Source organism: Macrosteles quadrilineatus, unplaced genomic scaffold (assembly GCF_028750875.1).
Source record: "Macrosteles quadrilineatus isolate MER2022 unplaced genomic scaffold, UCM_ALF_1.0 Scaffold_7__1_contigs__length_78375512, whole genome shotgun sequence".
NCBI classification, from domain to species: Eukaryota; Metazoa; Arthropoda; class Insecta; order Hemiptera; family Cicadellidae; genus Macrosteles; species Macrosteles quadrilineatus.
Genome location: NW_026542600.1, coordinates 64,141,440 through 64,154,761, shown reverse-complemented (window position 1 = coordinate 64,154,761; position 13,322 = coordinate 64,141,440). Strand labels below are relative to the sequence as shown.

The 13,322-nt window shown below is 31.7% G+C and overlaps 1 protein-coding gene across 1 annotated transcript in view; it reads left to right on the top strand.

The window, feature by feature from the left end:
* LOC128998070 (jmjC domain-containing histone demethylation protein 1) overlaps nucleotides 1-13,322 on the top strand; it is a 54,904-nt gene that overhangs the window by 21,296 nt on the left and 20,286 nt on the right. Inside the window, exons 2-3 of the mRNA XM_054424047.1 lie at nucleotides 10,704-10,848; nucleotides 13,011-13,136. Coding sequence (XP_054280022.1) covers nucleotides 10,704-10,848; nucleotides 13,011-13,136 — 271 coding nt within the window. The remainder of the gene's footprint in view (nucleotides 1-10,703; nucleotides 10,849-13,010; nucleotides 13,137-13,322) is intronic.

Here is a 13,322-nt window from a genome sequence, read left to right as displayed (position 1 = left end):
GACACTAATCAGTTCAGTGTACTAACGAGTCGGGTTTACACGCTACGATAAAACGTAACGATTTGTCTGCGACGACAAAACGTTCATGCAAGACGGAACGTGTAAACTAAAAGTCGTTACGTTTTGTCTGAGTTGGAGTGAGGTTAAATGTTTTACAGGTACATACATTAGTAACTGAGAAATTTCAATCACTCGACTATTCGATTGCTTAGTCTTAACCCATCCTGTGGCTCTTAGTTTAGTTCGTATACATTCATATCCCAATTACTTTAATTAAGTTTTATTTTCTACTAATTTCAATGTTTGTAATAGAATATCATTCACAGGTTTTACACAGGATTACACAGGTTTTACAGGATGTACGTTAGCCTATGTGGGACATTTTTTTCGTTCAATATTGTAAAGTTTTTGGAATAAACCAGATTTTGATTTGATTCGGCTATTATCAGACCCAATGAGAGATTGCTATTTTGTAACTACAATATTAGTCTAATATAATACTAAATCAATTTATATTCAATCTGATAGTTGTGTTTCTGTGGCCTTAAAGGAATGAGCTATAAACTTGTTTACTACAGTGTTTACTACTCACAATTCACTCTCGTAGGACTATTGCTAAGTACAATAGTATTCTTATCAGTCGTCGTAAATATGACCTTGAAGTCGGCTGTTCAGATGTCGGCTCACGACCTCACTATGAAGTATGAAGGGGAGCTGAACATTATGCTACTTATGAAACTTTATTAGCGAATTGTTTTACTATTTACTTCCCTGTACCTACGTTTCTACCTAAAATATAAAAGACCAATAACAAGTAAATACAAGGAAATAAGTAATTGAAAGTCGACAAAAAGCTTGGTAGTCATGGCTAAACTCATTTACTAATTCATGCAAAACACATGTACAGCTGTAGGGAAACAAATACTTGTACAAAGCAATTGTATCGATTCGTTTTTAGATGTGATAAAAATAAAATGTATCAAATAAATAACTTAATAAATAGTCTGATGGTGTACCTTGTGTTGTCAAAATTAACCAAACCAGGAGATAATACAATTTTGTGACGTGCGTTTTAAAAGGGCCTCTGGTATTAAATATACCTGTTACTAAAGGAATTTGTCAGTAGAATAACTCTAAACAAATGTAATTAAAAAAATCGTAAGATTTAAAAGTTCATGAATACAATTCAATTTGAGTTTTACATAAACAATGTTCACATTGAAGGTAATTTAGCTCTTATTATATTACAGTACCGGTAATCAAAAATTGAAAAAAATGTAGATATGCCATGGAAATAATGCGAATACATGACAGCTAAACCAAAGTTAACAATCATAAAAATAGTCACAATTACAATTTTTCATATAAATAAAAAACTTGAACATTACATTGTCGCCCTCAATTTTTTTTGCTATCTAGTAAAACAATAAAGAATTAAATTTGTTTAAAGTTACACAATGTTCTACAATTTAAAAAAATATACAGTGTCTAGAATTATATTTAAATGCTATTGTTGACACAGACATAAAAACATAAGGTCATACCTATACATTTATCCCAAGAACAAAAACATTTAGGGACAAGAGGGTAGTCACCAACAATGATTACTGTGAGAAACCAAGCTGATAAAAAGATTGGGGCTAACAAGGTACTGTAACCTTATTTTTATCGTCAAATCATTCTTGCAGGAAGCATTAAACTAACTGATTTCATTTTATAATGCTCTCTTCAATGTTGAAAACTGTGTATTATTGTAAACTATGTTATGTTGAGTACTGAATATGTCCAAAGATAATGATCATATTAATATTGTTATTTTTCAACTATAAAACTCGCGTGTAGAACTACTATATTTGTATTGGCTGTTCTCAATGTTAATATTTACTTTATTTCTTCCTTTCTTTTAGGCTGGAAAAGTAATAGAGTATTTCTAAAAGTAATAAGTAATAGGTTAACTCTAAGTAAAATTAATCTATCATGTCTTGCTTGTAGAACTTTAAACAAACAGGTGCCGTAGTATGGATCTAAACTCTAAACTAAAGAAAGTGGCTATACTTGGTGGTGGAATATTTATAACCAAAGTTCGTTTGTTAGTACGTATTCGATTCAAATATAACACGTCACTAATGCCTAATAGTTTTATTTTGACCATAGTGTTATAGATAAATCGTAAACGCATGACAGACAATACATTTGAGCACTAAGCAATAAATAAGATTCGAATTTTCTAATTTACAAATTATTCATCCCCATCTCGATTTTAAAAAGGCTCAAAAGTTCAAAGCTCTTTGGAAAATGTAAGTGAAGTTTACGATGAATTCATGTAAAAAAAACAGTGGGGAGCGAACTGATCTGTCTACCCGGCTTCAGTCCGCAAAGTCTCGTGTTCAAATCCCGTCAGCCACCAATGGCTCTAGTTATGAGAAAACCCTCTAGCACTAGTATGAACTTAGTAAAACGGCTCCGGGCTAGAACCCATCGTCCTTGGATTTGGAAGTACTTAAAAATGACAACAAACAAAGCTAATTTTTTGATCAAGTTGTCTCTGGTCTTTCGGCATACAGTGCTCGTATTTTTAGCCCAACTCTTTTGTTTATACAACTGGTCCGGTTTTGACGTAGCTGTGACGTAGTATGCCGCTTTATGTGATTCGTCCGTGACTGTGGTAGCTGGTAGGTTATACGTGACCCACCATATAATATGGCGTGACAACACTGTCGTTGAGTGAGCTCTAAAATGTTTTTATAGGTCGCTAATTTGACGGGTCAATCACTACTCGAAAATGCGCAAGCAAGTAGCCCTCCCACATCCTTGTTTGGTGGTCAGCATTACTTGTTTGGAGATTAGGCCTACTCTTTGATTGGCTCTACGCCTTACCTCTAGGGTTTATATATTTTCGGGGTCAATCTGTGTTGTTGCAGTAATTATATTTTACCCTTGGCAACATCCATCTTTCATTTCAAGTTCTCTTGGAATACTCAATCTACAATAATTGGAAGTGAACCATTCCAAAAAATCAGTACCACTTCAAACTTAGTAATTTGTGAAACAAATTAATATCTAGGTCAACATAATTTTATGATTTTATCTGATATCTCCATCTAAGATTATGATTATTGTATAAGGTCCCCTATTCCCAATAAAGGCCCTTCCCCTCTCTTATGGCCATCCTTGTTCGACTAATCGGTAGACATATGGTCCAAGAACAATGCACAAAACTCGTACAGTGTGTCAGCAAGAAACAGCGAATCATCAGTAGCTGTTTTGGGAATCGTAGTTACCCAGAAAAGCCATTGGAAACATCGCTTTGAAAACCAAACATGCCATTTTAGGGTCAGCTTTATGTGGAAACTTGATACTGAGCACAGATACTATCATAGCTGAACGTAATATCCTAATCCCATTTCAGACAACAAGGATAAACGCCGTCTAAATTGTCTTGAATTGTCTGTACCGAGTATATTCAACAATTAGAAAAATTATTCAACAATTCAAGAAATTCACACTACACACGTGAGTCTCAATATCGAAATATTGCCTTTTATCAACTGCTTAAAATTCCGGGTTCAGTCCCCTTCAATCCCGTGATTGGTGGAATTGAAAATATCATTGTCTTTACGTTGTATTTTGCTTTTAATAGAATGTTCATTAAAATATCGATTTTATAAAATGCATTACGCTACTATAATAATATATCGCTACTCGAAAATACGTTACATTCCTTGATTACACGAATGTAAAATATGTTAAGACGATTCGGTATTCGATTTTTTATTATTGTTTAACAATCGCCTCGCGTACACAACAGCCTCGCTATAAATCCGAAACATTTTTTATTATTTAATCATCTTTTGCAACACAACACGCGTAATTTTCTCTGCTTAACGTTAGGCGTGATGTTATTTGAAAAAATGTCATCGTTTCCACTAGCCAAAAAGATATAATCACATTACAAAATATCTGGTAAATATTGGCTGAATTTTCTTCTAGCTGATATTTACTGTATTCTATTGTATATAGAAAAGCGAAAATTCATATGAATACAGTACCTAAGTATAGTTACAGCTAGTATTAGTTATGATTTTATTTTCTTATCACAGTCACACTGTCTCTAATTCATAAACGAACGAATTAAACAAATTTTGTTTGAATACCGAATCCTACGTCGGTGGTATAAGTTGTTAAGTTTATCTTAAAATTCGAGCAACTTTTTACATGGAAACTTCGAGGTAAAGTTTTTATCGGTCTTAAGTCAACAGAAACGCAAGCATTTGGTTGAAGTTTGTTGTATAGTATTTTCTATATTTATTGCAAGATGTTTTGGGTGAAGTGGTTGTGGTGATATTTAGAGGAATTTATTTATTTATTTACCTATAAGTCGCCATATTGTCAATGGTTAAATCTAAGACTTAAAACCAAGATGCTTCTGTGTTTCCAAAAAACTGAACCTTACGGAAATATAAAAGAGAAAAAAATCTAATTTATTCATAAAAAAATTAGCTAAATTGAGTGTGTAGGTTCATTCATACCTTATTCTAGCAGACCTTTAAATAGTCTGCCATTGAAAAAAAAATAGTCTGGAGTCATTTCTTAGAGAAGGTCTAGACTTTGACTTATTGACAGTATTATAATAGGAATTCGCCCGGAAATATGATTATGTAGGTCTAGGTATTATAGATTAAAGGAATAGACCTTCTTTAATACATGGTATTAATGAAGTACTGGTGTGCTCAGTGGCTCAGTGGTACAGTTGAACACACGCGGCATAAAGCTACATAAAGCCGCCACGATTTTTTACTTATCAGCACGGAATAAGTGTAAGGGCAAATGCAAGGTTAAAATTATTTATAGGTTTAATTATATTAAAATGTATGCATTTTTATTTTTCTTGCACTGTATTTAAATTTTGATGGCCGTGCAAATTATTTCGCTGCGGTCTATTAAATACAGTAAAATAAAATGTTAGGCAGTAAAATTGTTTTTATTGATATTAAATGAAAGAACAATCACCTCTAAATAAGCCTCTTCCTTCTTGGACCAATTTAAAACCTATTAGACAAAAACATTCCCAAGAATCATTTTTATGTAAATAATTTTATGGTTCAATCGAATTCCCCGTTAAAACATTTGTTGTTACCATAGCGTTTTATAGCCTAACGTTATTATTAAACTGTCATAAAATAAAATTTTTACTCTGCTTGGTGGTGGTTGAGATATATTTATTTTTTATGTAATATTTATTTTTCTTGCCTTACTAATTTGTTTAAATTTACAATAATTTTGAAGGAAAACTCTTTTTAATTATTTATACTATCATCTTAAATCATACTACACGCTTCATAAAACCACAATCAATAATTTAGTATTGTTTTAAATGTTATCTAAAATTACAACAATAAATGTGAATAGCTTCTTAATAAGCATAATTCGTGTTGTTAATTTTATGGAGAGTAAATAAAAATACGTCTAATAACACTTTAAAAACCTTTTAATGTGAATTACATCCCATTAATTGCTGATTTTACTTTTACTGTCGTAATATTATTGCTGGGGTATCAAAAGAAAAGTTGTTAATATTATTTATGATTCGCATAGATTGTTTACTAATAAAACGAAATGATAATCAACGATGCATTTTATAAATTGTATTACTAATTGTTATAGAAGTAAAATTCCCGGATATTTAAAACCGACTTAGTGTAGTTGTTTATATTGTCTTAATGTAGTTCTTTACATCGTTGTCTAAAACTTGGGGCAAATACCCAAGTATTTAGGGCATTTATAAAATTGAGCAATATTAATTGATGTTTAACTCTTAATATGTTATTATTATAATTATATGATATACTAAGTATAGTCTATTAATTTAACAAGTTATTTGCCATTTTGCAAAGTTCATAAATAATCAGGATTTTATATGTCTGAAGCCTGTGTTTATAGAAGAAAATAGGTAAATAAGAGTAATTCTACATAGTTTGCAGTTATATATTTATATTTAATGTATATTTGATATTACACTAACTTATAAAAAATAAGGTAATGGAACGAATAAAGATAAACCTTAAATTGTGAATTCATTCAATCTTCTGGCACTTTGTTTGGTTTTAATTTTAAAGCTTGTGTTTTATTTTAACACTAAACAGAGATCTTCAACAAACATTCTTTATAATTATTATAGAATCTTACCATCCTTATTTTTTTAATTTCCTTGGATAAATCTACACATTACACTTGGTCAATCCCCCTCTCCTTTATTAATAACTATTACTTTTATAAACTCTCTTTTAAATGTTGATTAAGGTGAATTCTTTTAACACAGAGAAAAGCAGAAACTCTTATAAATACCCCAGGACCTGGGTGTATAGTGGTGTCTAGCAACTATGCCCCGAAGTAAAATACTAGTTGAACACATGTTATCATCACTATACTATCCTTACAGAATAGTAATTTCAAAGAACAACTCTAATCTTCTCTAAAGTGAATAACAATTATAAATACCTAGTTATAACCTGGGTAGATACCCAATTTCTAAATACCTACCCACTGGGTATTTACCCGACTCACATCACTACTGATTGTTCAATCGATATTGTTTTAGCTTTATGCTAAGAGCTGTAAAATTTTACTTAGATTAAAAAAAAAAGTCTTAAGATGATCGATACAATGGTGTTAAGTAACATCCAAAATATTCTTACAGAATATTTGTTAAGAAAATCTTATTCATAAGAAGAGTAGGCTATATTTGGTTTAATAATCAATTCATTTAGTTGTCCGTATATAAAGCAACTTAGGGAAATAATAGTTTGTGTGCTACTAATTATTGCCGCTCAGAAACTTAAAAAATCTAAAGAATAAATTAGGTATAAAACCTCCTACAGCTTAACTCGTCAATGAAATTGTGTACCTACCAACAATGTGTTGATCTCGTTTGAAGATTTCGTCGTTGAGCTGCAACTCACTGGAATTTGTAGGAGAAAGTTGTTAGAAACTACAAATATCCCAAAAACGTAAATTTTGAGAGAATAAAAACACGATTTGTATTTCAAAGTAATATCAATACAGTAAGCTACTATGCTTATTTAACTTTTGGATCTTTAGCGCCATATGAAAGTATGTAACTTAAATGTAGTTTTAAGATTTCAATTTGTAAACAAAGGTCCATTCTGATGAGGTAGTCGAGTTGAAATTGGCAACTTGGTTGCAATTTCTTTGTTTACTTTTATGCTACTAATGTAACATGGTTTTAAGTTTTAACCACTTTAGTCAATATCTCAAACCTTTTTAGAGTTTGATTAAAATTAGCTGTTTTTCATTTGGAAACCTCCTACTTTTGATATTACTTACTCTTACTAAAGTTAAATTAGTATTCTGATTCATACAGAAGATGAAATACTCATCATCACCTTCACCTGCATATTCTTGTTAATGCAGTCCCTTGTTATTACTGAACAAGGAACTGAAAAATAAATTAAAGAATTAAAGTCAGAACTAGGAATAAATCTCCCTACCTCTTTTCCAAACCCCTAAACAAAAATAGGGAGTTTATATAAATAAGATTGGATTTATACTACCCTAAAACAACACAGTGCGTATTTTTTAGGTGACAATGAATGAACTCACATTATCCTGTATGATGTAATCATGTCATATAATGTTTCTACGGACTATGATCGTCTGATTATTTTGCCGGAACGATTAATTAAAAGCTAGCTGATCAAGAACAGCTGGGTCAAGTTTCGAACCATAAAAACCTCTGACTTTTGTCAGGATCGAACCAGTGACCTTCATTACGGAGTATCCACTCAGCTACCCATAAAGTACAAAGCTAATCAACTTGGTTACTTATATACCTAGATACCTATATCGTTAAATTTACGCTCAAAGTAGAGGAAGTTAGAAACATTGGTGGTACATTTACAGTTTATTCATTAGATGTGGAGATACAGCCAAAATGTACACATTTTTTTCGATACTGACTGGGTTTAGTTTTACATTATTGATTACGTGCAATTTAAACATGTTGGTATTTGCTGAAGCTACATGCCTCAGTAGAGTTTGGAGGTGAATCTGTAGCAAGCGGTGATCGGTGTGCGCGTGTATGTGTGTGTATCGATGATGGTGACTGTGGTGGGTTAGTGGGGTGGTTTCAAGTTGACAACTGACGCAGTTTCGCAGACGCAAAGCAACCTTCCACCCCCAGTCTACCCCCAGTCCATCCCACCCTCCAGCTATCGCGGAGTCTGTGTCAGTGCCAAACATAGCAAGGGGTGGGATGTGTCGTGCAGTCAGGGGACACTCGCACTGAGTAAAAGAATCGGAGTACCTGAAAACTGTGCACAATTGATTGTAATAATAGTAGCTAATGCTCCCTTGATTGTATAAACTAATGCAAACAAGACGTTGTAAAAGCAAATTTTAGTTAGCATATGAAAATATGTAGGCTAAACATAGAGGAATGTGTAAAATATCCTATAACATTGGATAACTATTTGTCATAACCATCGAAACAGCTGGTCTTAATAGAAAATATACACTAGACTAGACATCTCACTCAATTCTAAACTCATCATTCAATCTTACAGTGGAACCTTGATAAGAAGACCCTCGATAATAAGTCGCCCTTGATAACAAGTGTCATTTTCAAATCCCCTTAACATTATTTTACCTCTAATCACATGTTATTACAAACCTCGATAAGAAGTCAATCTTGATAACGAGTCTTTTTTTACGATTACCTCCCGCTATCTCCGCGTCCCGCCACCTCCGAATTTCAGAGTGGCCCCTATAATCCTCGGTTAATACCTGCGTTAAGACTTTCCGTCCTAACCTAACCTAACCTAACCCAACCTAACCTAACCTAACCTAACCTAACCTAACCCAACCTAACCTAACCTAACCTAACCCATGGGTTAAATTTTCATTAAATCTCCCATCCACGGGGCTTCGCAGCCGTGGATGCAATGACAGCTACCAACGCAGACAGTGACGGTATTATAAGGGTCACTCAAGAATTCGGAGGTGGCGGGACAGATTTGGGTTCGGAGGTGGCGGAACGCGGAGATAGCGGGAGCACACGTATTTTACAATCCCCATGAGAGTCTTGTTATCAAGGTTCTACTGTATTTTGGTTAAATACGCGCAGTCAAAAGTTAGTAAGAAATTAGTTGCACATTAAAGTATGAAACACCATCACAACCAGTGTTTTATTATACGCAAAATACAATCATAATCAGTATTTGGGCTAAACACAATCTTAACCACTACCCAGTATAGATACATCGTGGGACTACTGTTGCTAACTTTTTGAAGTGGAATTTACCGGCCTAGTTTTTGCGTACAATTGTACAGCATGAAATACATAATTCTCTTTATTTTAAATTACTAAAGATCACAAAGTTAATATTTAATTAGATGATGAGAATCCACCCAAAGCACACTTTCATTTTTCTTAAATCGTTTTTAGAAGCTACCAAACTCTCTTTCATAAACATTGTACTTTACTAACAAAGATCTTTAATTTGATGTGCATATAAATCTATGCCTACATTTAAGATTTTCTTCTGACTCCTAGCGAGCCGTACCCCTGAAGAGGTAGCACATATTTGAATAATGCGTTAAAATGACTTCAATATCCAGTAACTGTGTATCATTATCTTTATTACTTCTTGGAACATTTAACCGTCCCGGGCCTTTTTTTACCCTGTATACAAGGTGAATCTCATAAGGTGTCCACTATTGATTCCAAACAAACCATTGGTCTTACAATGATGAATTGAAGGTTTTCTCTCTAAACCAACCCCAAGGAATAACGTAAGAATATTAAATTTTTTAAATACAAGACGCTCCTATAAACGTACCATAGGTTCAGTAGTTTGAATCTCACATTTGTGAAATACAAACACATGCCATATCATACGTAATTTTAATTTAATACAATTTTTTTTAAGAATAAGAATTTGACTATTTTAATTTGTTTCAAAATGGCGGCTCTTTTGTGGAAAATCTTGTTCTTGTACTATTTTGAATACCGTGTATTTTTTAATACCGATATATCTACTCTGATAATTGTATATGCATCAACATGCAATATTACAATATAAAAAAAGGTAAAAAAACATTTTTTTTTAAGTTACTTATGAAAATAGCTGCAAATATTTACGTGGCGAACACTTTAAAATTTCAAAGAGTATCATACGTAAAATTGTATATCATTTTGAAGGTGTAATACCATTCCAAGCAACTTCCAAACCTAAACTGTATTGTATCCCTTATAGTTTTGTAGTCACAATCCAAACACTTGTTTAACTCACACAAAGATTATGGTAATTGTTTAGACATCGGCTACACATAATACAGTATATAACCTATTCTGAAGTAAAAAGCTATTCAAATTATTAAGTTAAATGTGGAAAGAAATTAGTGTACAATACACATTCTATGTGTTAAATATGTTCCACAGTATATAAAAAAATAATTGAATTGTACAGTTTTAATTTTGGATTTCATGTCACAGAATTCAACTTCAATATTCATTTTCCCCGTCAACTTGTGCTTTCTCTATAGTCTATAATATGTATATCTGTATTGGTCGGTATTGTTATAAATCTACAAAAGACAAATCTTTGTTATTTTTGCTGTACATAAAAGATGCATTCTACATTATGTGTTGCTATTGTTAACTGAAGTCTGTTTTTTGTTGACAGAGGGATAGAAAAGAAAGAAAGCTTTATACTGATGACTGGGCTATTGGTGATGAAGATATTGAGGGGAGGAGATCTTTCAGCCTACAAGAAAAGCTTGAATCCAACAAATTCCCTCAATGTTTTGCAAAAGAAATGCAAGGAAGTGGTGAGGACATAATTTATGTTATGGTTTTATTATATTTCATAAAGTAATCTTTTGAATTTTGCTCAAAATTAAAAAAAATTCATTTATATTTTATTTATCTGTAGTTAGTGTTAACAGATGAATTCATAATAATTTAACTCATTCATATTCAGTGTTATAAAGTAATTGCTGGTCAAAAATATTATTTCCCAGTTCTATGTATACATTAGTGAATTGCGATATGTGAAGTGCAACTACCAGTACTATCATACCCCATCAGGTCTTTGCCCACGACAATTTAAATTAAAACCCTTTAGGTTTTAGCTGATGGAATAGAATTTTAAAAATTACTGATTTAATCTAAAAATAAAATGTGTTTTTATTAAATCCATCCATATGTAATCACCACAGTTGAGCATAATGTGACTACTGCACTGAAGTTATAACAAGGGTGAGATTCTACATACAGTATACAACTTTATCAGTCTTACCACTAAGATCTAGAATTGATACACACTCTGTAACAACCCATATAAACTATTTCTGCTGTATTTTCTTTAATTTTCGATTAAATCTTATAACAAAATTTTCCAGTAGTACATTCAGTCTTCCCATAATATTATTGAAAAGTCTCAGATATCTTAAAGTATCATCAAAGCTTCTTGAAATTCTTTATCTATGTGTATAGTGTTCTATGATGCATTTTAAAAGATTTTTTCGTTAATTCTGTGCTTTTGATTGTTTACGTATCCAAATTGTGCTAGTATACTAGCATGACATTTTTATACTGCCCTAATAACTTTCAATGGCACTAAAAATTTATAAACTTATAAAAAATTACAAAAAATATTTGTATTTTATTTATTGTTTATAACACATATTTCCATAAATTACCATTCAAATATAAGCAGTTGTTTCCTTACAAATAATAGTATACATTTTAAAGCATCTACTTTTCTGTTCAAATTTAAACAAATATTTTATCCACCAGGATAAAATTGGAACTTTAAGTCCACTGGGGCAGAGCCTTAATGTCATTTTTTGAAACCGCTTATTGCACTTCTAGATCCTCCATCCCAATACCTGAGTTCATATGGATTGTAGATTTGTGATGAATGAGTAAGTGACTGGTATTTGCCTTTTATAAAAATATATTAGTCTATTGGAGTAGAATTAATTAGGATTAATTTACTTTTAACAAATTAAAATAATATTTATTCATTGTTCTCAATAAAGCCAACAATTTTGAAAAATGATTGAAGTAACCTAAAACTAGTCACTTGCTGTAGCAAAACTAAATATGTGCTGCATCAAATTGATGACACGTAGTAAATTTTCCACATAGTTACTGCACATGTGCAGGTGATTATTTTGCAGTTGCAACTGAACACATTCCTGATATCCAAGTTTGGTGTTAGCCTATTATTATTTAAAGAGTTGGTGTTACTGAGAAGAAGTAATCTTAAAATATAAATTGTAAATTAGTCATTTATAGGCTTTTAAAGGATTTGGTTAATAATTTTAATAAGTGAATAATTCTCAAGTAGTGCTAAACTAAGGTGTTTAATTGGGTGAGTTCAATCTGAATTAACTATGAAAATCTCCCATTTGTAGCAAAATGGAAAACTTAATTAAATTTCCAGTACATTTACTTAACTTTAATTCAAACTGTTTGGTGATGAAAGCAAAATTAAATAAGACTTAATTCCTCTGTAAATGACAGCTCAACAAATACAGTACATGGGGTTCCAAAAAGGGAAATTAAACAAGTTTCAAGAAATTTAAAAACTTTTGGAAGCACTAGTATTTTGTATGTTTAACACTTATCTGATCGCAATAACCAATAGGTAAAGAATGAAAGTGTTCCATTCTAAATAGTTTTTTTTAAGTTTATTTAAATGGTGGATAATTATATTAAAAAAAAACATGTTAGGCCAAAAAGGTCTAAAAATGATTTTTTGATAATTTTTTAAGAGTTATCTTTTCAACGGACACATATACAACTAGTTGAATCATCCAAATATCTGGCTTGTGGGGACCCTAAACAATGAAGTATATTGGTTCTATTAGTCTTGTCTTATTATAAGTACTATGGTGATAGCAACATTGGAACATTTACTTAAACAGTAGTTTATTAACAATAATATTATGTTTTTGTAATTTAAAAATATTTATGTTTACAGATTTAACGGTGGCTTATCTTCAAAGACATGGTTTCAATACACCAATCCTTTTTAAAGAAAAGGCAGGTCTTGGGTTGCAAGTGCCTAGCCAAAACTTTACGATTAATGATGTTAGAGTGTGTGTCGGTAAGTGTCTTACAGTATATACATATGTGTAAAATACTGTTATATTGTAATAGTTTTTATTTGGACAGTGTTATTTAAACTTCAAATAGGTAGTTCTTCCTGTATCTGATTGTTTCATGGTATACCAGTTTTATTTCAATAAAAAAAATGAACTGATGTATAATTATCCTATGGGACTTTTGGCCA